Below are 26,119 nucleotides of genomic sequence, written 5' to 3'. Positions count from 1 at the left end.
GTGACCTACTTTCCATTTGTAGATACGACTGCTTACTCGTGCTAGTAACAATAAATGTTAAATCTTATTGGGAAGTTTATTTTATAGTGATAAATCTTTGATTAAAATTTATATTTCGATATCATATACAAAGTTATTTACTTGAGGTTTACATGTAGAATTTTGCAATAGAAGTAACAATTTACTAATAAATTCATTTTCACAGGAAATCCTGCCTCTAGAATTGCGCCCGGATCCTGGCAGTAACACAGAATCCCCAGAGGAAAGGCCGACATCTAGCACTTTAAAAAGAAACGAAAACAGAACAAACAGATCAACAGAATCTATCAAGTCTATAAGAAAAGTCATAGAAAAGGGAAACATTATACACCCTTTGAATTTCAGTATAAGTGATTTGCAAAATTCTCCCAAATTGCCGAGGAGGAACAAGAAGAAGAAGGTCGAAAGTCCCGTGGGAATACAAATGAATGAACTGTCGATGAGCAAATCTCCGGTTCGGGTCCACAGAAGGGACTCTGATGCAAATAATTCTACGTTAAAACGAGTAAACGACAATGCTAGAGAAACTAACGCTGACACTTTAAAAAGGTCAGATTTTGCTGATATTAAATTTGCAGATGAGAATTCTGACTCGTCGAATGATATAAAATTCGCAGACGACTCGCCAGATAGCAATAGGATGGTTGATAAATACAATGTTAAAGTATAGATGACTTGTAATACAGCTATACAGTATGTGAACCGTTGATACATTAAATTAAATAAGTTATTCAAAATCGAAAAAAATAATCCGTGTATCATGTTAATTTTAGCTGTTCTTTAATCAAATGGTTGATGATAGATAATATAATTATTTTTTATTAAGTTCAGATAACGCCATAATTGCAAAAAGGCGGATTTGCCCGCGTAGACGGAATAGGGCCCTCTGACCTTATGTCATAAGCAGTTTACGTACTGTATATAAATTTCATATAACATTATTCGTAAAGTTCTTTTAAAATACTAGTTTATTTGTGATTAGAAATGTTCATTCTTTTTAAATCCTAACAAATTAGGAAATTATGTCGGACAACTGTATAAATGGCAATTTCTTAAATTAAATCTGCAGTAACTTCATTTTGTGGTGGTACCACCTCAGTTGAACAGAGTAACTTGAATCTTCATTTCGTTTTTAGTGGTACAATCTCGGTTGAATCGAGTCCTTACTTTATTCAAATATGCGTATTCTCTCCTATTTTTGTAAGTTTTCAAAATGAAAAATAACAAATAAATTAGCATTTTACAATATTCAGTAGTTCCCCTTCACCATTTGTAAATAAGGACCAATCTGTGAATACATCGTATATCTCATTTCATGGAGTCATTGTCGTGTATTTTGATCATTAATCACAAAAATATAATCTAGACATATAGATTTTTATAATCAGTTCCATTAAACAGTATTTTAGTAAAATGTGTCGAAAATGAACTGAATGTTGGGATACCAAAGATAATACTCCCATAAAAATATTCTATGAAACTAATTTTAGTAATAGAAAATTAATTAACTCTGTCTCTAATAAAACAAAACACAAACACGCATCATGCATTTATCCCCGAAGGGGTATCCATAGGGTCAACCAGGACACCCGCTTTTCGCCAAGCGTGTTCCGACCCATGATGTGATAGGGGGCGAGCCTATCGCCATATCGGGCACAAATTCCAGACTCTGGGCTATCAGCCCAGAGTCTGGAATTTGAGCAGACAAAACCTAAAAATCACTTTTCCCGACCTGGAATTCGAACCCAGGACCTCAGAGCGCTGCCGTACCGTGCATGCAGTACAACTACGCCACCGAGGCCTAGAGAAACCTAATTTATATGAAAAGTAATAGTTTAATAATTGATCTTATTTTGCTTTCATCTCATTCCAATCGGATGTCGGTCCTATACTCTTTCAAGCAAGTGGTAACTGGTGGTACCACTTGCTTGAAAGATAGAGTCCACCTGGATAGGTACCACCGCAATGTCTATTTCTGCCGCCAAGCAACACTGTATAATCACTGTTGCGTTCCCGTTTGAAGAACATTCTAGCCAATGTAACTACTGGACATAATAAGATTCAACACGTCATGTCTCAAGATGGCAAGCGCGAATACCAAACAATACTTTTTAATTCAACATGATGGCTGGTGTTTCTACTGTGGGCGGTCGTATCGCTTACCATTAGGCGAACGGCAAGCTCGTCTCGTCGTTCATAGAAATTATCTTCTACAGTCACTATGAATATCAAATAAAAATAAAGCCATGAAAATTTTATTCTGCAAATTTTGTTGTCAAAGAACTGTGCATCGATAAAACCGCAGTCCATAGCGAGGGTTATTTAACACCGTTGGCCAGAACACTATTAAAGGTCACATGTATTTATATATTTTGTAAAATATAGCGTAGTATTTTATATTCGGTTTTTACTATGGGTAAAACGACACTGAATATAGTGGCACTCACTATAGTTTTAAGTCCAGTGTATTCACATACATCACACCTTATACCCGAATGGGCAGATGTGTAACCAGGATTCGAATCCAGGACCTCAGTGGTGCCGTGCGGGGCAGGCAATATAAACTACGCCAACGAGCCAGTCTCACTTCAGTAAAATGAACTCTATTACTAGAATCACAATGACTTATATTTAACCGAATTCAAAGAAGGGGAGGTTCCTAATTCGACGTATTTTTTATGTTTGTTAGCTCAGAACTTAGTCCTAATAAATCTAAATCATTGTCTTAACTTGTATTCAGTGCCCCATTTGCAGTCGTCGACTTAGCATAATATTACCGAGCTGCTTAGGCAATTCTAAAATATTTATGGGCACTTAAATATTCTACGTTAAATCCGCTAGACTGACCTAGATCTAGGAAAAGATAAAACACGGCATACAATTTTACTAAAAGACTGTAAGCTCAAACACGTAGATACCTTCCTGCCACTTCTACATTGTATGATGTACAACGTAGCCTTTCGTACTTACAGATATTTTATTATAATTATGAATGTGTAATTTATTTAAATGTGAATTAATGCCAGTAAATATTGTAGTGATATATGTCCAAAGAGTTTTGTTCATTATAGTTAAATGGATTGCCTTTAATAAAATGCTTTTTAGATTTTATTTATTTAAATAAGAACTTTTTTTATTATTTTATTTTACGAGTATATTTAAAATATTGAATTTTTAATAATTTTTTTGCTTATTTATATTTTAGAAGACTGAAAATTTCGGGCGGTGCAATAAAAATAGGTCATATGTAACCTGAATATTGTATTCACTTTCTGCATGGATTTTAAATAACTGTTTGTGAGTTTAGGCATAAAATGTGATGCTATATTACGTCGCTTTTTGATTATAAAGACATTTTCTATAGTAAAATAACATGTCGTGCGACAGAGATACAACATTAGCCAGTGAGTATAACACACGGGCAAGGGACAGGCGGTAAACTTCGGCTTAGTAATGTCATCCCGCTCACAGATCTTTGTGATGTTCGTCGTTAATGTTCCGATTATGTTTCCATAGCTCGATGTGAAATATCTTTACATAGCATAATTTAACGCAATATGAATTCGTCGATAATCTCAATATATGCAAATGTTTTCTATTAAAACAGTTTATTACAATTGTAATAATGCCTAAACTCCAAATGTCTTTTTTTATCATCTACTTATAAACAAGTATTATTTATCCAGTCGGTGTCACAAACGAAAGATTTGAGTATTTACGGCGCGGGCGGAAGGATGGAAAATATTTGAATAGACTTTTTGAACGTAGTGTTTGATATATTTCGAATTGTAATACATAACATCGTTTATATTGACCTCATTAAACTACAGCTTAATTTATGCTGTTAATGTTCTGTTAAACTGACATGCACGAGTTTTCAAACAAAAGCGCATAATATCTCTTCTATGACGTTTTCTTCATGACTGAAGGTGGTGCCCGTTTTGGTAAACCTTGGTGGTGGCGCTGACTAGCTGCTTCCACTCCATCCGGTCTTATACCTGCCGCAGAACATACTTAAATGGAATTTAGATTCTATGAACGTTTCATCTCCTATCACAGCTTATGTGTCTTTGTTCGTACAGTGTAGTTTGAAGAGGTCTAATATCTACTACGGTTGAAAAGTTATTCAATGAATGTTTTGGAGGGAAAGAAATGTGATTAACATAGTCATTTTATATTTACTAGTCATACGAATGCATTTTCTGAAATAACGTAGGTATAAATGTTTAGACGATTGAAGAAAAGTAGTGTCATCTCGCTCTTACTAAAACAATATTTCTATTTCACAACATCTAATTCACCGAATAAGAATTGAAATAACAAATATAGAAAATATGCTATCTCATTTGTTTAAGTATTAAAGAGAGAGGCGACTATATAAATTCTCTATCCAACTCATTCCAATCGGAACACAATATATTGGGAGTTAAAAGTCTAACAACACCAACTCTCGAAAGAAGTTCAGAATCATTATGTAAACATTTATACCTATAAATAAATTATTGCATTTATAAATTTAAAATTAGACGTAAGGTCGACTAGCGTATTATTTAATATAAAGCATCTAATGATGCTATAGATAAGCGATAATGTTTTTTTGTTTCATTGCTCCAATAAAACGTTTTTATTTTGTATTTGATATTGATGTTTTATTTCTACCCCATAAATATGATTGGTATTTTGTTAACCGACTTAAAAAAATAGGTTTTCAGTTCGACGTGTATTTTTAAGACATAGCATATGTTACTATAATATAATACTAATATTCATGAGTGATTCTGTGGATATGTGTAAACTTGGCAAACACTGCTACAGATTTGGATGTAATTTGGCGTACAAACAGACGAAATTCAAATCTAAATGAATATGATTATGAGCTAATTTAATCTTGTCTTGTTTGTACTTTGGAATAAAATATATCAAATTCTGGATATCAAAACATAGGCTGAATTTATCTCGAAAAACATAGTGGTACTTCTATTTCAAAGAATTCTTTCACGCGTCTGCAAGTGATGTTAACTTGTTTGTATTTACGGCCAATATTTATAACTCAATATCACTATGAAGTGCGAAAGTACCAAGACGCTGTCCAATGAAAGTATCTTAAGATCATCACTTTTTAATTATTATATATCAACACCACCTCAAACGAAATTTTTAGTCACAGCATATAACGGTTTGACTGCTATGTTTTGTTTAATAGCTCCTCTTCAGCTAAAAAACAGGCACTCAAATAACAGCTCAAGTTTTATTCAAATATTTAAATGTCTACTTAAGATCTTACTTAATGTTAGATTAATTTATTAATACGGGTTTACATGTAGTTCTATTACGAATACTTTAATACGAAATTAACGTTTGCACTACGTCAAGCATGTTTCTCAAACATCTCCATTCTAATTTACAAGTTTCGGGGAAAGCATTTGAACGCGTCAAGCGTTACTCAGGTAACATTATTAAATACTTCACTCAAGCGTTAGTTTAGTTAAGAGAAAACAAAGCCAAAATCCAAGCAACAGGGTCGTGTAGAAATTATTAGGGGTGGTAAATTGTGCCTAAATGTACTTTTAAACATTTGTGGATTGTTATTTGTTACAGATGGATTTTTTTTTATAAAAAATTATGTGGATTCGTTCCCACATACTTTTAGTGTCAGATATAGATCTTGGCGTGTTTTGCTAAACAGTAAAATATCATATTTGGTTTAATTGCTTCATACATCTACGATTGAAAATTGACTTCAGCGACATATTATGCGACATTAAGTTTTATACATAGGGGCCGTTCAACTATTACGTAACGCAATTTGGAGGACAAAAGGGTTTTGTAAAACGTTACGATGCGTTACAGGGGCGGGAGGGGGCTTCGTACGACGCGTTTTATAACAATGTTTTTTTTTTAATTTTAAAACAATAAAAATGTATTTTAGCGACTTTCCGGTATTTTGCGTAACATAATTAACTTATTGAGAGGCGGGGGAGTACAGGAAAACTTAAAAAAATGCGTTACGTAATACTTGAACGGCCCCATATTTGAAATCAGCACTTTTTCCTATGTTCTTGTACCCTAGTTAAAATTAAAAAAAAAAATGTCCCTTAATTCATTTAGCCTGTCAACCGTCGAAATATTGTTAACTTATATTTGGATAATTTGTGGGTAGATACCTTTTGGTATAACTGGGTCCAATTACCGATCGCAAAATCATACTGATGCTATTCACGCATTTAATAAACTTCCCAATTTTAATCTTCGCTCTGATCCTGGGAACAAACCAATTAAATAAGATTTGTTAGTATAATAAAAAAAAATGTTCCGATTGGTCTACTTTCGTGACGAATCGAAAAAGCGATCGGAGCCGTTTATTAAAAATGGCGGTTAGCTGTCACAGCGATTTAAATTTTGACAGTTACGGTATAAACGTATAGGACTTGATCGAATCTTACATCGAACCTGCTGTTCAAGGTCTCTGGTATGACTGCTTCGTGGTCCCGTTGATATGGGAGGTCAGCGTCATAATGCCTTTAAATCTTGATCTAGTGGCGGCTTATCTGCTGCGACCCCTGAAGTTCTGGGTTCCATTAGCAGAATGGACAAGCAGTTTGGATTGGTTTTGATACCCAAATCGGTAACGTTCGGTTTTATAATAAAGTAAATATGCTCGACAAAGCGGAGACACTAGTTGCGTATCTTTTTGAGAATACATATACATGTAAAATATGAAAATTCTGTTACTCAAAATTATTCTCCAGCGAGAAGGATCTGTCTCTAGGATACAACCTGGGAACTCAGCATTTTACATACAAATGCGCTATGATAGATATCCTTTAGCAGAAGCCCTTCTTTATTATCCTTCGCATATGGGAACAAGAAAACTGAATAAGAATATTTTTGCAAGTATTGTGCAAATATGACGTAACATCTTATTTTTTTACGCTAAATCACGCTACGTACACCACATCCGTATAAGAACAAAACTTGGAACTACTTGGATGGTACTAATTTCGTTACTTACCTTGAGAAAACTGACAATCGGTAAATAATCTCAGTAGCAATCATAAGTATATAATCAATTTGTATAAATTAAATTGAGGATTTTCAGTATATGAAGTTTTTATAATAATATTAATATCAGCCCTGTACTATTTGCTGTCCCAATACTTGGCAGGGCCTCCTCTACTACTGAGAGGTGTGCCTCGTCAATAATATAAATCTTAATGCTCTGAAATCGCAGTAACGCGATGAAACTAACTTATTTTAATATTATCCCAGGAGAATAAAACGCGCAAGTGAGAATGACTTTTGCAATTCATCAGATGGTAATGCTGCACGCGATCACCAGCATTCAAATAAAGAGTATCACTTCCGACTTTGAAATATAAAATTCTATAACAATAAAATTTTATCACTCCTGAATTTCGGCCAATACTTACATATTATTGTTACAAAAGCAAAGGATGTATTGCTAATTTATCGCTTACTAGCGCTCGCTACACCAACCAAGTGAAATACCGTTCCTAGAATAAAAATCTTATTTTATATTATAAATTGTGATAAAAAGCAGCCTACATTATAATTTAAAACTTTGCCACTCTTAGTACTTCCAAATACGTTTAGAGGTTTTGCGCCGAAATTTCTTAACACCCTGACATATTATAAATACAAACTATCGCATCTATATTAAATTTATATTAACTTTAGCTAATATCGATGATTCCTAAGTAAACTAACGTATATGAAAAAATTGCGATTTTAAATCTAGCTTTTCGTTATCTAAGTACTAATGATTTCTTAATGATTTCTAAGTATTGCCAAACCATCGATATTATGTTGATTTAAACGCAAAATGGCGGCTTAATAACCTTTCAAACATTAATGCATCCAACTATACAGCTCATTTGCGTCATCGTGAGTGCTTACTTCCCCCGGGAACATATGATCCCGCTTAATAGCCAAATGTTTGACTAACAAAGTGCGAAGCGTTTGGCAAGCATGAGTTGACGCATTAGTCTCTATACACTATTATTAATAGACCCAATTTAGTATCACTGAAGTGCGATATCAGTTGAGACACTGTCTTTTCTAAAAAAATATGTGTGTATTCTTTGTGAATTATCACTTGCTTTAACGGTGAAGGAAAACATCGCGAGGAAACCTGCATAGGTACCTGAGAAATTCTCTATAGGAATTTTCGAAGGTGTGTGAAGTCTATCAACCCGCACTAGGCCAGCGTGGTGGACTAAGGCCTAATCCCTATCAGTAGTAAGTAGGCCCGTGCCCAACAGTGGGACAGTATAATACAGGGCTGATATTATTATATTATATTATATAGTGTCATATTAAGCTCGGCATCTTAAGATATCCGCTTTATAAGTAAATTACGTGATGGGGCTATAGATTGTTACAGTCATTTAGGGATTTTTGTTGCGCGAAGGCTTTTCACAGGGGCCAAGCCACAAGTATTACATAGTAATATTTATTAAAATATACAGTAAGATACTTGATGAATGGTAAGAGATTTCAAATTACTAATATTTGGAATGAGCTTGTTTTTATTGCTTTAATGCATTTTTACAGAATGTCACGCGGCAAACGAACTTGTAAAATGCGTGATTAATTTATATTTGTATCTTCATGTAGTGCTGAGTAAACATTACCGAACTGGGCATTAGAAGCGAACATTTCACAATAAATACACGACTCCAGGTGCTCGGGGACGTTAGCCAATTAAACCCTGGAATTGGCTCACTCGGACTTGAATAAATTATTACTTCAATGCTTACCGTATGTATTCTATGCGTCAATTTCTCCTAACCGTACCATCCATTATTTTGATTATGCGGAGTGGTCAAAGAATTCGTTGACAAAATTCTCAGCGTAACACATTATCCTATTATTGCGAACGTTGTGTGTTACGTAGCTGACGTGCTTTGTTTATCGATTGCTTTTGAATAGAATTTAAGAGAGGTGTAGCTAAGAAACTAAGGGCCGCGTTGCAAAATAAATCATACAATAAAATAATTCAAGTTCGTGAACTACGTGACGAAATTCCGTTAAAAATTCGTCGAACATTTAAATAACAAAAAAAAAACGAGCATAATTTAAAAAAAAATTACTCGTTTTAATAATAATAATACAAAGTATTTATGTATTCCTACCGTTGACATTTTGTTATGAATTATTTCGAAACTGTAAGACTAAAGTAGGTAGGTTTTGTTTCATCTCGGAACATAATTTTATATTTTTACCGATTATAATATGGATTAGGTATGAATGAATTCATCGTAAAACCACTCAGCCGTCAGACCATAATATTTCCCGCCTACTATTTGTCCATAATGCCGTGGTTGGCGGGAGATCCATCGCATTAGTCCCGCTGAATTAAAAACTAGGTAATCGCGCGAGAAGCTTGCCTTCGCAATGCATTTAATTGAAAAAATACAACGCCATCTAGCGGACACACTTTGTTAAAAAAATATTAAGACAGCCATATGAAAAAAAAATACGTTCTCATGTGAGGCCTCCTTAATTATGCTATTTAAACTTGGAAGTTACCTAACCCCAAAAATATGGATATTAGCCCAGTGGCAAATATCACATTATTGCAACACATGTAAGACGTAGATGGGTACCTCTGTTAATCATTGTTGGCTGCTAAGATGTTTACAGTATTTTGCTGTTGTCAAACATAATATGATCACATGGTGTCACTCAGTCTAACCGCTTTGAACACTAACATTTTATCTTGATTTTAACCTGCATGAAGGGGATCTATAATGCAAATTGTACAACGCCAGTATCATTTAAAAGATGAGATAAAAAATATTAAACATCTCCCAGGGGGGCAAATTAATATGTCAATCCATAATATTACGTTCTTACTTCGAACGAACATTTAAACTTCTTCACAAACGTTCTCATTTACGAGATACTATTAGTAAGAAATTATTTAACATTTTTTAAAGCCACATCTTCAAGTAATCTCTATAAAAGTATAAATATAAAATATATTTTAAAGGAATCTCATGTATACGCATTCACAGTATTTCAGAGACACAAATTGCTTCCTGCAGGATGCAAGGCGTCTCAGGAAACGTTTAGCAGCGAGGAGGCGAGGGAGGGGCTAATTGCGTCCTTCATGTCCGTAATTACAGGGAAAGAGAGGATTACGTCACGCAATCCTGGAGAGCTGTGTTTAGACGAGAGGCGTTTACTAAGATGTTGCAGATCTTACAGATGTATAGTCGGTGTTTATGTATGTGTTTATTGACTGCCGCGGTGGCGTAGTTGTAATTGTACATGGTACAAGAACGACTACCGCGCAGAGGTCCTGGGTTCCAATCCCGGGTCGGGCCAAAATAATAGTGACTGGGTTTTCCGTCTTAAAAATTACTCAGTCGCAGCTCGCAGTCAGGATGTTGACCGTGTGATACCCCGTGTCTCGGAAAGCACGTAAAGCCTTTGGTCCTGCGCCTGATCTCCTTTTGGTAATGTCGGCTTGCCGTCTCACCGAACTATGAGAGTGAAGGAACAGAGAGTGCTTGTGTATTGCGCACATAGTTGTGCACTATAATATATCCTGCGTACCTGGCTGATCTCCGTTGGGATTGGCCGCCGTGGTTGAAATTCGGCTAGGAGGATTATTATTATTAATATTAAGCCAGTGTTTAAACATATAAGACCACAATAGGTGTTAAAATCCGCCATAATGTCCCACGTAAACTTGTGTCGTGTTCCGGGATCAGGCTGTGTATATCCGGTTACAACAGGCCGTCATAATTGTGTCGACTGCCGAGGGGTAATCATCTGTTGTCAGTCGACATTCTATTGGACCCTACTTCACTTACCATCAACTGTGTAAAAAATGCGCTATTCAGTCAAATCAATATTACTGTGTACTAAATGCCCAATATTGATATTAGTTAATATTATGTGGTTGTGTTTGGTTATGACTATATTTAAATAAAATTGAGTATGAGTTCTTTAATTTATATTTATTAATTCGTACGCTAAACAAACTGTTCAATATATTTTGACACAAAGCAAAACAACAACGCCACACGGCGGAAATCAAAAGAAACAAAAAACGTTTACAAGGATACCTTTAGATTCACAATATATTATATTAAGGTGGTAGCTCAAGGTCCATTTTCATACATTTTGTTTCGGCTTTAATCTGGGTAACTAAACAAGTATTGGCAAGTAAAGAATTTAAATTCACGTCTAGTTAGTGATTAGTTCTCGCAGTTGAAAGAAAAATGTAAAAATAATTAATAATCATGGATATTTCTGTCTTTAAAATTTCGTCATATTAAATTTTAAAGGCCGAAATATCCATGATTATTAATTATTTTTACATTCTTCTTTCAACTGCGAGAACTAATCACTAACTAGACGTGAATTAAATTCGTATTACCACCTAAATGCGTTTATAAAGACATTATACAAACCTTAAAATTTATTTTTATTGAACAGGTTACTTACGCCAATTGTAATAACGCAATAATAATTTGGAAATAAAATCCAGAACCTCTAGGGTAACCTCCGACATACCTCGATCACTGAACGAAAGCATGCTCAGTAGAAATTGATGAAGTTCTCGAAATGGAAAGAGGGTTGTGCTGATAAATAAGTCGTTTTGTCCCTTTCCGGACCGTTTGGCTGTAGTGTGCACATTACCAGGGTCCAAGTTGCCCGGGGCAATTCCATTCTACCAATGGACTGTTAAGTATAAAGTGTATGAATTAGGAAATAAGCAATTCACCGAATGATTTTATGTTATGATTGCTTCCTTAGTCAAATTGTTTGTACTATTACTTATCCAGTATTGGTATCGACGTTTAAAAGACAATTATGTCTAAGTGACAAATATACCGAAAATGAATTATATAAATATTTTGAATCGCCATTTATTTCTGCGTCATTTTATCAAGGTTTTGTAGTTCTAGGACAATTTTAATAACATTAAACATTATCTTTATGAAATAAAAAGTCGAAGTTTTATAAATTTTCATATAAAAATCAAAACTTTAAAGCACTCTACTCAAAAATTTACTGGGACATGGACGTAACAGTCGCAGCAGCCCCTCTTGTATAGAACACAAGTACATATATTTGTATGTGTTAAGTAAGCAATACGGGACATGAGTGAAACAAACGCTGGCTCGTTAGGTTTCGTTCGCTAGGTTTCATTTTTTACCTATCTTTACTAAGCTCAATTTTATAGCAACTTTCAAAAAGGTAGCAAACAAAAATTAGTTTTCCGACGACTGCCACAAATTAACAATTTTGACACAGGTCATTATTTTATTAAGAGTGCGATATACTTGTGGTGAATTATGCCAAGCATTATGGCGACTGGCCGGTATTGCTTGAGCCACTGGTTAAAAGTAGTAGTAGTACGTAGCAACTATCCCTGCCCGGTGTGTGTGGGTGCTCGTATAAAAACCATATTAATCATCACACATAAAGTATAAAGTCGTTTAACAATAAGGTATACTAGTCAGATAGAGTAGACCGTCAATATAATTAATAAATCGATTGTGCACACCTTCCTAAATTTGTGAACGCTTTTGGCAGTTTACAGGGCCGTACTTTAAAGCGAGCTGGGGGATAATATAAAACAGCCTTTATAATAGTAGGAAAAATTGGATATAAACGTGACGTACTTTTTTGAAATATCTTATACGCTCCAGGTATTTATTATAAAACGGATTTATACTCGGTAATTTTGAAATTGCGCTGAAAGATGACATTATATTCTTGATTTTCATAAAAACAACATTTTACCATAGGCTCTTCTTACCATATATGTAAGATAAAATATGCAAAGTTTCGAACAAAGTAAAATAGTAGTAGTAAGTAACATTCGCTAAGGCCACTACTACATGAAGAGAAATTTTCAGAGCGGCATCATATTGAGTCTGCAATAAATTACACACACACACTATATTCGCAGTGAACTACAAAACTATCAAAAATCGGAAAACTAAAACCATGACTATTTTGGAAAATATTTGTTATTCAATTATCATATTTGGCACAATTTTAGCAGAACTAAAGACGTGTATGTGGTTGCGTTTAGTTACGCAATCTAATAATGACCACGTATATTGTGGAAAATTTATTTGTAAAAGATTATGTTATTTTCTTTAGACACCATTTTCCCGTTGTTTCCCCATTACTGACAGTGATTTTCAGTTGATAGTATTTAAGTTTAAGAATGACCTAGGAACGAAACTGTGCTGCTTTATACATTTAACCAACACTATAATAAGCGAGCGGATTGTTTATCATTCAGTTTTATAATAAACCGAACTACATCTGTCTCGATGACGTAACCTTTGTTGTTGTAATTCAAACTAGAACCCATCCAGTCGGAGAAAAAAGTTCTAAAATTATCCGTGTGTTTATATACGTATTTTGTTAATAAACTGAATTGTTTTGTATAATTGTAATAGGGCTTTAGATTTATTTAGCTTTCAAATTTAAACATGAAACTTAATTTTGTTTAGTCTGTAGTTTATTACTCTTAATAATAAATAAATAAATGTGTATATGACATAATAATCTATTTCGTGGGCCGTGATCCCCAGTACTCTCAAGTGCGGCCCTCGTATGTACGGCGCAGTTCCAAAGCTGCCGCAACAAAGCGCAACTCGGCAAAAGCGACGTTGCGTTGCGACTTCGTTTAAACTTTCTAAAACTGGTTTAATGAACGGGAAATGTGACGGAATACGTTGTAAATTTAACAATGTACGGTCTAGTGGGATATTATTTATGTTGTGTAGTCAATATGAGCGGTGATAGCAGATTGGGTGTATGTTGGTCTGCCGAGACGAATGTCCGCCGGTTCAAATCCCAAAGGCACATACCACTAGTTTTTCTAAAATTATGTGTTTATTCTTAATGCTTTAACGGTGAAGAAAAACATCGTGAGGAAACTTGCGTGCCTGAGAAGTTCTGTATAGAAATTTTGAAGGTGTGTGAAGTCTACCAATTCGCATTAGGCCCGTGTGATGGACTAAGGCCTAATCCCTCTCAGTAGTCCCTCAAGGCAATTCTTGTGCGCTCGGTGTCCACATTGAATGCACGCTCATGCGCGGGAGGACATTTGTCGCGGCCCTAGGCACACAGTTAATGTATACCTCATGGTTGCCAATTCACATTGAGGCCTGTCAGGGCTCGTGAACAGTTCCTAGCCTTTTCCCCTCTTCCCATCTTAAGAGGTTTCTTTATCCTTCAGCACACTTCCATCCCAGCTATCCTCTCCCAACTTTCCTCCACGACCCTGTAGTCGCTAAGCCTGGATTCTAGTATCCCATTCGCGGGTTACCCCGGGGTTAATGCGGGGACTGATAATTTAAAAGAATCCCTCTCAGTAATAGAGCAGGCCCGTGTCCAGCAGCGGAACAGTATATAATACAGGGCTGATATTAGTAAATATTATGTTCTAAATTATAATTATTCTTAACAATTCTGTGTGCGCTTGAAACGAAATAAGGCGTGATGCTATGTATGTACTATGTACTGTATATTCGAAGCAACGCATAAATAGGGGTCGAACGGCATTTGATCCTGAAATGTGACAATGTCCCGCGGGAACTGCCCAACTGCGGCAAGTTTCCGCAGATTGAGTGATCCCTATTCTGTAATGAAACGTTTAGTTTATCCTTTATTGGGGGTCAAACTGTCTGTAGAAGTAAATGGGGTGAAGAAATTGTCGTTATCCAAGTTTCAGCTCGAAGGGATTAAATGTAGTGTGCAAATTTAAAATTGTAACAACTAAAAACTTTGTATCAAGTATTATAGAGAAGTTTGTTTAAATTATGTGGAATTATTGGCGAAATTTAAAAGTATTCTGACAGAAAGATAGCGGGGGAGGAACAGACTGTATTAAGGATATGTTTATTGTGACTTTACGGAGAGCATTCATTCATAACTACAGCTTGCCTTAACGGTCATGGAAAACAACAACATCTAAGATATCTCTGTAATAATTTCTTAGGTATGTGAAGTTTACTAACCCGTGTCCTATTACGGTACTCATCTCCAAAGTGGTGGAAGCGATAACGCATTTTTTACCTGCGAAAAAAGGCCTAAATCTACTTATTGATTGACAAAATCCTTACTCTGGTCAGTATACAGTTACCTACGTCTAGAACATTATGCGGTGATATGTTACAGTTATTGTTATCACAGCAATGCTTCGTCCTTAGATAAATAACGTTTATGAATACGGGCATAAATGTATCATCATCCTGACTGTACTAAACAAGGTAGAACGCAATGCCAATCTGCGTTCTATAGTTGAATTTGTACCATTGCGGATTGATCGTGGTTAGTTCAATCTAACTGCGGAATTACAACGTCCAGCGTCGATAACTATGATTAAGCCGTTAATCTTATCAAATAACAATCATTGACCACTATTGCTATTAAATTGGGTTGGTTGTTATTAAGAATGGTATGTATCAGTTGCGAAAGGAAATTTTTCGAAAGGGAACACAGTATATGGGAACTTATATGCATAAATGCTGTCTGCAACTCGTTTGATGATAATTTGATTTTACAGAAATTCTAAATTAAGACAGTAGGAATCGGATTATATAGACCTTTCACCACTGTTATATATAAATTATAACATCATTATATTATGCTGGTTACTCTTGAGCACGGGCTTCTTCTACTACTGAGGGAGTTTGGGTCTTTGTCCGCCACGCAGGTTGGCAGACTTCACATACCTTTAAAATTCTTATGGAAAATTATGTACTAAGTTTTCTCGTTATGTTTTCCTTCAACTCCTAGCTATGTTTTTTGCATTAAACTAAAGGCATAGCACAGAACACAATCATTATAATTGATAAATAAACACATAACCTTGAAGTCAGAGGGATGTTATTTAAGTTTTGAACCTGCGGACCGTCCGTACAATTCCAAATAGATGATAGCCTCTTCTCTCTGAAGACCTAATCTCTCTCAGTAGTAGAGAAGACCTGTGCTTTGCAGTGGGACAGTTTATGTATAACGCGGAGCTGATATGATGATAATGATGTTGATCATTATAATTATCGAGTTATGAGCGCGCTTAAGGACGTAGATCCAACGATCGACCTTCATTTGGGCTAGTCAGTTCTACTCTCCAATATGTCGCATCTGTACAAAAAAAGGATAAAAAAGGAATTCTATTAACCCCATTCAGACAAAACACATGTACCGTCTCCAAATCCTCAGAAGACGTCTGAGATCAGTTTGTTCGTTTGTATTTGCGAGGGATCGCTTGAATGTATACTTAGTACTCACGTAAGAGGTCGGAGGGCCGGAGGGACTGACGGGTCAACGGCAAGGTTAAATACGGTGTAGATAAAATTGTGTTGAATTATTTACAGTGTCCCATACAAAGGACTCTTGGAAATTACGTTTGAGTAAACTTGGTATTAAATGTTGTGGAGACCGACCATATAATACGTGTGATATGGTCTTGTGATGTTGGAAGCACCTTTTATTTTCTCTGTATTTGTGTCATACACGTTGGCTAGGGTTTAAACGTCCCGCTCTACACGGATAATGTTACATTTTGTTTAGAATAGTTCTATTCCATCGATATTAGGATTCTTATTAATAATTGTTTTAGTTACCTTATTAATCCAATCGCAGACTCATAATATTATTGAATGTTTGACTTCTTCGGTGGCGTACTTGATTACGTACGCGGTACGATTACCACGCTGAGTTCCTAGGTTCGAATCTCGGATCGGTCCAAAAAGGATTATGACTGGGTTTTTCCATCTTAAAAATTACTGTCGTAGCTCGGAGTCAACAAGTTGGCGGTGTGATACCCTCGTGCCTCGGAAAACACGTAAAGTCGTTGGTCTCTCTCTCTCTCGTGGCCGAAATTCGGCTAGGAGAGATTTCATTCATTATTGGGCGTAAGGTTTAGTAAGTAGACTTTACGTCTTCAAACGATACTTCTAAACACTGCAAGGTTCTCTATTGCCTTCTACAATTAATTAAAGTAGGCATTCAAGTTCCCCTCGGACTTTTAGCTCTACTGTTTATTTTCAAATATTCTTTACTAGGGAAATAAGGATAGTGTTATGCTGGGAGCGATTTTTGGTAACATTTTTAACTGCTTCTCAAAACGTGTTGCAGTTTACATAAGCTCAGAACTTATGGTTTTGTTTTAATTAAACCTAAATAAGCAACACTGCAGCCCTAATATAATTTCGACTAAAGAAGTTGCGTGCGCCGATGCGACCTTCGTCAAATTTAACCTACACTGACTTCATGTAATGGGTCTGGTCGCAAACTCCCCGTTCAAGTCGGTCGCGGTATGGTACCTGCACTATACGATAAACGACGAAAATCCAAAATCGGGGTGTGCAGGCTCTGAGGCGCAGGCGCATTGCATATCATGTTGCCGACCAATCAAATGATAAACATTACACGCATAACTTTCGAAAATCCAGAGGCAGGTTTTGAACCTGCGGACCCTTGGTGAACGGGCTGTTTCGTGCCCAAGTAAGCAATCGTCGCTTTAACTTTATGTTAGGCGGAACAAAAATTTCTAGAAATGTCTAATACACTTGATACATTTTATAATTATGTCGTAAATTTGTTTTATTACACACACGTCACGCATTTATTCCCAAAGGGGCATGCAAAGGCACAACCAGGGCACCCACATTTCGCCAAGTGTGTTCCGTCCCATGATGTGATAGGGGGTGAGCCTATCGCCATATCGGGCATAAATTCGAGACTCCGGGCTGATACTGAGGAGAAAAACCCTAATATCACTTTGCCCAACCCGGGATTCGAACCCAAGACCTCAAAGAGCTGCTGTACCGCGCTTCCAGTATAACTAACCACCGAGGCAGTCATTGGTTTTATTATTAATGTTATTATTTATTTTCCTTTTCTTTTTTATTATGCACCTGCCTCTGTCCACTACACTACCCTAAGATTGACTGGGAAAGCCTATAGCATTAAGTTTGCCTGTATACAATGTGTACACAGTGCAAAATAAATAAAAAAATTGCTTCACTATTACGTTTCCGCTGTTCGACCCCCACTAAGTTCCAACATACGACCACAATATCTGTTTAATTCAGCGCGCTCACTTCTCCCTCTCATTACGAGATAACCTTTTTGGGGCCTAAACTCTAATTATTCATACGTTATTAAAAGAAATTTGAATTCTTTGTTTATATAGTGGAAACATTTTCATATCTCTGTGAAGATATTTAAGCTTATTTAAATATGAAGATATAGAGAAATTAGTTAGGCTTTTTCTAATTTCATGTGTATTTATGTTAAAAACATTGACTTCTTACATATTCCATCTAATTTTACTTAGGGACATAGTTTTAAAATGTAGTCTACAATTATCCTGGAAAAGTCCACGGTTCATTTATTCCCATTTAATTTCACGTCCCCAGTTAATAATCGCAGGCTGAGAATCAAACCCGCAGCCTCTTCCAGCAGTCCATCACTAACCTATAAACGTCCTGTTTGAATATTAACATGATTTTATATATTTTTGTTTCGTTAAATAAAATGTATCCGAACCTATCAAATTGTATAGAACCCGCCATATTTGATGGACATTTCTGAAAATGGAAAAAATCAGTTTGCGATCATAAAAATAGAATGTCATGGACGTGTTTTAATTATTTTGCGAGGGGAAAAAATTGGTACTGTCGATCCAACGTCGGGGTTTTTCTATTCTTTCGTATTGCCGATTCTGAAAAAAATATTCTGTATTTTTCCCCGTAGGCGCGCTAGTCGATTTTAAAATTTGCGTGCTGTTTGATTTATGACTTTGTGTATTTAAGATAAAGTTGTAGAATGAATGAAATCTCTGTAGAATTAATCGTTGAAATTATGGGAATTCTTTTGCTTTTTTACGCGTGTGACGAGTATGACGTAGACGAATTTCGTTTATTTTAGTTTTAAGCGATTTCTTATTGTCTTCTTTGTAGATATAATTATAGGGTAATACGTACTACGTAAGGAAATAGTTTACTTCACTCGTGTGTTTGTGTGCATAGTTTTACGACAAAGCGTTTAAGTTTTATCGCTTTATTAATAAACGAATTGAATGACTAAACTACTCTATACAACAATAAAAAAAAACAGTTATATTTTATTATGACAAACCGCCATACAATCCGTAAAATAGTTTTATTTTAATGTATTTTTTCTCTGTATAACGTACTGTAGTTTATTATATTAAACTGATTTTGAAAAGAGCAACATCAGAGTCACTGCCCGTTCCTCGCTGATGAGAACTGGTTTCCGAACTGATGGTAGAGTTAATATTGACGGAATCTGAATAATGTACAACATTTTACAGGTTCAAATAAATTATTTCATATCGTTTCAAATGGATTTCCTATTTAATATTAAGTAATTGTATTACTTGTATGTTGCTTTCAATCATATTTGTAACAATACTTAGATTAATCAACCATTGCTTTTGATGAACACTTCCCTGTGAAATGGCTTGAATCACATTATACAATATTCAGTATAAAAAAGAACAATTGTTTAAAAAAATACGATATTTGTTATATAATATTTTGTGAAGTCAGGAAATGAAATGCTTTAATAAAATGAAAATCCTTTATAGGATTTAAGGTTAAAGGGAAATTGAATTCTTTATGCGTACAAAGAAAAGAGTATTAAATGAAATTTGTAAATTATGTTTTGGAATGGAAATACTGAGATGGTTTATTGCAAGCAAGTTATTGTGTCAGTTAAAAATAAATAATCATTAAGATTAGCCGTTTCATCTCTTTTCCGATATTCTTTGTATGCCTTAGGTGATATATCCGAAAATTTGTTTTTTTGTAAAACATCCTCCATCGATTGCCTGGATGGCGTAGTATTGCATGAGCTTTACGACTGCTGATGTCTGAGGTCTCTGGTTTGAACACCGGGTGCACGATGTAGTGTTAAGCTCGCTCGCACTCTATGACATCATGGGATGGACCACTCAAGGCGGAGTGGGTGTTGCATCTCTGCCTACCTATTTGGAGATAAAAAGTGTGAGTTTGTGCGCAATATTCTCTCGAAAAATGGAATAAGAAAAAAGTTTGTTATTGTAATAATAGTGCACACGAAAAACAAAAACATAAATCTTTTATTATTTAACAAAATCAATGAATCGAATCCCTTCTAATCGAATATTATAGTGCACTAGTGTGTGTGTGCAATACACAGGTGCACTCTCTGTTCTTTCACTCGCTTAGTCCGGATAGATGGCAATACGCCATGACCCGATCAGGCGCAGGACCATCGGCTTTACATGTTTTCTAAGGCACAGGAGTACCACATCGCTAACTTTCTACCTCTGGGCTGTGATTGAGTAAGTTTTGTGATGGAAAAACGCAATCACCGTTATTGGCATTGGCTTATTTTTGGCTCGACTCGGGATTCGAACCCTGGACCTCAGCGTGATAGTCGTACTCGGACGGCGTACGCATTACAACTACGCCATCGTGACAGTCGATATAAATAATTGCACTAACAATGGGCCTCCTATTCAGCATATAGCTATACCGCGATACTACTTCACATCACAGCGCTTGTTTGCAATAAGATCCCCACGTATTTTTTTATTTTATTTATTAAAATAAACAACTCACAAAACATACATCAATACCTGATTAATACAATGTTTCAAACAAACGCTAAATGTTGTTTCAATTATGAGTCGTCACAGCATGCACATAATACAAAATAACGTATTGATTTCTATGTTTCTTGAAATTTGAACTGAATAATTTATTCCACTGTAATTAAGATGTTTCAAATTCGGCTTATCCTTTACGTATCTCTATATTAGACGTTCTCCAACTAACCACGAGTTGATTTCTGTTTGGATGTTCACCGCATTGTTATATACGTCATTATCGTCTGTTGCTTTGCTTCTACTTAGTCACTATCTCTGTTGTTAATATTATTATAATATGCATAATACGTATAAACTGTTAATATTCATAATAATGTGAATACCAGCTTTAACTATTACCTGAGCTAGCGTTGACGCGACCTACATCATCCTCATAATCTTTATTCTGTTAAATGTAGCTCAATTAACTACCTACCAGTTAAATTTACATCAAAATCGGTTTAGCCGTTTCATAGATAACAGATATACAAGCAGACTTAAAAGTTATATAAATCGGGTCCGATTACTTACTAAAATATCTCATTATCTTTATGAAGGGCATAGATTTTCTTTAACACCTACGTAAACATTTATAAGACGTAAAAACGAATACTAATTATATCATAAATCTTTAATTGTACACTGGCGGAATTTATAAAGGCGAGTATAAAAATTCTAATAATATATCGACTATATGAAATACCGACATACATAGTGTCATGCCCTTATCGCATAGGGGAAGGCAGAGACTACGGATTGCCACTTTGCACGATTCTGGCATACTTCTTTCGCTTCTCACATCTTCATTAATGTTTTCATGCATTCCCGCCGGTTCATGGTAATGTTGAGCTGGCTTTTACGACGAATGTCAGATATCTGACATTGGAATGTTTATTTATTAATTTGTAATAAGGTACACCAACAGCGCTACATATTACACATCAATCAATATTAAAAATAGCAATAAGTTACAGCATCTGATATGTGTGCTACTAATAGGTGAACACAGCATAAGATTCATTGCGATCGATCCCTACCGGCTCTTCCATCCACATTCGCCTTATATATCCTCTTTATCTGCCTCCTATCATCCATCCTCTCCAAATGCCCAAACCACCTAAGAAAATACCTACACATTTGTATCTAATTGGCTATATGACAATGTAAATATTACATTGGGTGTAACTCCTGTAGAGTATTTAATAAATAAATAAAATAAAAAATTCTAAAAATGTTAATTTATGAAAACAATGTTCCATTAATATACGCTATAATGTATTATCTAAGCCCGAACACTGAGGGCAGCGGAAATTGCATTCCAGGCCAGCGCAACGTTCAGACTTTGTTACGCAGTGCGAGCTACTGGCTCGATAGGCAATAGTTACTAGCATCGCTATATAGATGGTAGAGAACCTAATATATTTATACTTCACTTAGTAGTGACTATGATCGCGTTTCACATTACGGTGAAAAAGTGTTTTCGGTGTTTTAACAAATATCTAAAGATTCTCTTAACTATTAAAAATATTAGTAAGTTTAAGATTTCGAGGCAAAGGGGAGCCAGATAGGTTTTTCCTACCCATAAAAAGAAACAATAGCACCTAGAACTTCAACTTAAAAAAATATTTCCAGTAACTACGGTTTACTGGTGGTAGGTCTCTCATAAATATCAGTATCTGCCTGGGTTGGTACCACTGCAATATCTATTTCTGTCGCCGAGGAGCAGTGTGTAATCACTGTTGTGTTCCGGTTAGAAGATCATTGTAGCCAGTGTAACTACTGAACATAAAAGACTTAACATCTCATTTCTCGGGATGGCGAGCGCAGTGGAATACCAAACAATACTTTGTAATTTAAAGTGTTAGATGGTGTTTCTACTGTTTATGGGCAGTCGTATCTCTTACTATCAGACGAAAGGCAAGCTCGTCTAGTCATTCAAAGCAATGAAAAAATCTGCAAACCAACTGACAAGCTAGCTGCCTCGGTGTAACCAAGCCATTACAACCTTTTTATAAAAACAGTTTTCTCAAATATTTTTATAAGAAAATGTATGAAGACTATGACAGAAATTTGCGCTCCAGACTTCGTTAGGGGCCGGTCGATAGAGTTTTATACATATAAGCTCTTGCACAATTGGGTCACTGGTAAGTGAAAATTAATTAGGATAATATGGGTCATGTTAAGTAGAAATTAAGTAATTAGGCAATGAGGGCCATCAGAATATTTATGCAGCTAGGGTGACACTACGAGATAGTTGTAGAAATGGACAATTTATACTTTATTGATCTGTATCTAGCTGCTTTCGCTTTTATATTTGTCGAGACGGACATTATAATTATCGGTGGGTTTATGCCGTCTTTGCTCAACATGTCTTTCCGAGGTTAATGCGAACAACAAAATAGTATTCGTTGTATGTAAAGTTTAATTACAATAATCACGATTTTACCTTACAAAACAATATCAGAGCAGTGGGTTCAGGACTCCAGTCCATGTATTTCTAAGTTCCGCTAAACTATTATGACAAATGTATTATTGTGTATTTCACAATACTAGTAATTACTCCATTGTCGTTCTAAATTTCAATACTCGCCATATATTTTTTTAAAACATTCCATATTCAAAATACCATTAAAACCAAACACCACAACGTATAGAGGTTACAACTCAACAGGTACATAAATACTTTTTACAAACATAATATGTATGTATGTAAATCGCTTTCAATGAAGATGCTCAATCATATCCTTGATGGTTTCCACTAGGTGTTCAAGATGATGGTGTTTAGACACTGTTCAAGGCGCATGCTCGGATCTGTCACAAAATTATAAAGTCTCGCATTTTTAAAGCAATAATTAGCTCGATCCACGACAAATTTACTATCTTGACCCAATCTCACTGAAGTCACATATACAATCGGCATAATCGGAATCATAGAGAGATATGAGGTACTTGGTATCACCTGAATGTCGTCTCATTTAAGCCAGACTGTATTCCTAAATATACACCGGCTAACCTAATCTAACCTAACCACGTGTGCAGGGCCTGGAATATATTTGTTGGTCATAGTATGTAGTCGGGTATATAGATACTCTTAGTAACCTAGTACTAATATCACTTCAATGAATTTGAGTACATTACGTAGAACGTAAGAGGACGAATACATTGAAAAGTATAAAAAAAAAATCGCATTTTCAAAAGAAAATGTAAAATTCGCAAAGAATACTTATATTTTGACCCGCATCACCGTCGCCTGTCGCAGTGAAGCGAAACCGCAAACATTAATCAAAAACAATATCGTATTTTATACGAACAACGTCACAAATACCTCGAGGTTTGTTTAGAATTTTTGTAGATCGAATTTGTTTTTTATTTTGTTAAGATGGGAGGTTGTTTGTGTAGTAAACACTATCAGTCTTACTTTTAAACTTGTTTTAGCGTTGAGAGGTAGTTAAGAATTGCTTAAATCGTTTTCAAAAACATCACCAGTTCCTAGTTTAAATCTTATTTATTTATTTATTTATTAAAAAAAAGATACACATTGGCTTATCACTATGCACTGGTACAAATATTGGTTAAAATGTTATACTTCCGTGTGAGTCGCCTGTTAGTGTATACAACATTATGTTATAACAATAAAACAAAATAGTATGAATACGAGAGGTGATCAAGAAACAAAGAATTTAATTAACTACTTAGAATTCTTACGCATTTTTGCAAACTTAGCGGTATCGGTGTCAAGAAAAATGTCAACATCACCAGCCGAGGATATCTCATTATATGTGAACATGAGTCTGTTAGGTGGAGCATTTTTGCCTATGTTGCTGTGGCAGATATACGGGCTAAAGATTTTCACAATAGGTTGTCTGGGAATTACCCTAGGTACCCTCAGATTTATTTTCATTAGAGTCTCAGGAGTCACTGCTTTGCCATGAATAAGTTTATGTAAAGTTTTTAAGTCAATAATTTTGCGCCTCTTTTCCAGAGAGTCTAATTTGAAATGAGACATACGAGTGAAGTAGTCTGCCCGATAAGGACAGTTACGGTCTTTAAAAGCAAGAAAGCGGGTGAAGTTGCGTTGTATTCGTTCAATTCTGTCACTGTGAATTTTGCAACTCGGGTTCCAAATGGGGACGCATATTCTAAATTACTTCGTACTAGAGCTTTGTATAGAATTAGTATACATTGGGGATTTTTTAAGTCGCTACAAATGCGTTTCATAAAACCGACCATCTTCCAAGTGGATAGAATGACTTTGTCGATATGATTAATAAAATTAAGTTTGTTGTCTATGTGCACTCCGAGATCGCATACTGTTTTGGATTGTTCCAAGGTTTCACCATTGATTGTGTAATATGTCGTTATAGTGTGTTTTATTTTTCTAGAGAATTTAATGTGAGTACATTTTTTGGCATTTAAAGTCATTTTGTTCAAAGTACACCATTCAGTAATAGAATTAAGATCTTTTGTAATAATTTGGCGTCGTCGATTGTTTTTATAGTTTTGTACAATTTCAAGTCATCAGCATATAAAGAGTATCTGCTAAATTTTATTTGATCGGTAATATCATTTATAAATGCAAGGAAAAATATTGGTCCTAGGTGAGAACCTTGGGGTACACCAGAGGTCGGGAAAAAGGCAAACGATTTAAAGCCCTGGGCAGTAACTCTTTGAACTCTGTTATACAGATATGACTTAACCCAAGTCAAAAGGTTTCCATGGATCCCATATTGTTGGAGTTTAGACAGTAGTAAGTCATGATTGACTGTGTCAAACGCGCTGCTAAAGTCAGTATATATTGAGTCAATATCAGTTTTATTGTCTAGATTAAGTGCTAGATCAGAGACATAGTCTAGAAGATTTGTCACTGTAGATTTGCGTGAACAAAATCCATGCTGATGGGGAGAAATCACATTGGAAAGGTGTTTTGCTAGCAGAGGATACACTACTTTTCAAAAAGCTTAGAGAACACACTTAAAATGGATATAGGTCGATAGTTCTTAATATTAGATTTGTCACCTTTTTATGGATGGGAACAACGTTTGTGTCCTTCCACCTATTGGGAAATACCGCATATTGCAAAGATTTTTCGAATAATATTTTCAATGGCAGAGTTAAATACTTCTTTGTGTGATTAATAAAAACGGGGAATCCCATCTGGGCCAGCGCCTTTATTTGGATTCACGGACTTTAAAACTTTATCAACATCTCGTTCAGTAATGTGTATATTGCTAAGGGAGAACTGTGGATAGCGATCGTCCAAATGAATGAACTGGTCATCATCTCGCGGAGAGTAAATCGAGGAGAAATGCCTAGCAAAAAGGTTACAAATCTCTTCTCTATTGCAGGTAATTTTGTTGTCTAAAAACATTTCTCCAGGCAGATTAGATGATCCTCCCCTCTGATGTTTTG

The 26,119-nt window shown here is 35.4% G+C and overlaps 1 protein-coding gene across 1 annotated transcript in view; it reads left to right on the top strand.

Annotated features, from left to right (window-relative positions):
- The window catches only part of LOC115441445, a 30,205-nt gene extending 27,923 nt beyond the window's left edge, over positions 1-2,282 (top strand). The window contains exon 16 of the mRNA XM_037440296.1: positions 206-2,282. Coding sequence (XP_037296193.1) covers positions 206-709 — 504 coding nt within the window. The 3' untranslated portion in view covers positions 710-2,282. The remainder of the gene's footprint in view (positions 1-205) is intronic.
- Positions 2,283-26,119: the final 23,837 nt, after the last annotated feature.

This window comes from Manduca sexta, chromosome 19 (genome assembly GCF_014839805.1).
Source record: "Manduca sexta isolate Smith_Timp_Sample1 chromosome 19, JHU_Msex_v1.0, whole genome shotgun sequence".
NCBI classification, from domain to species: Eukaryota; Metazoa; Arthropoda; class Insecta; order Lepidoptera; family Sphingidae; genus Manduca; species Manduca sexta.
The sequence above is the reverse complement of the archived record's forward strand: the minus strand, read 5'-3'. Positions and strand labels throughout refer to the sequence as shown.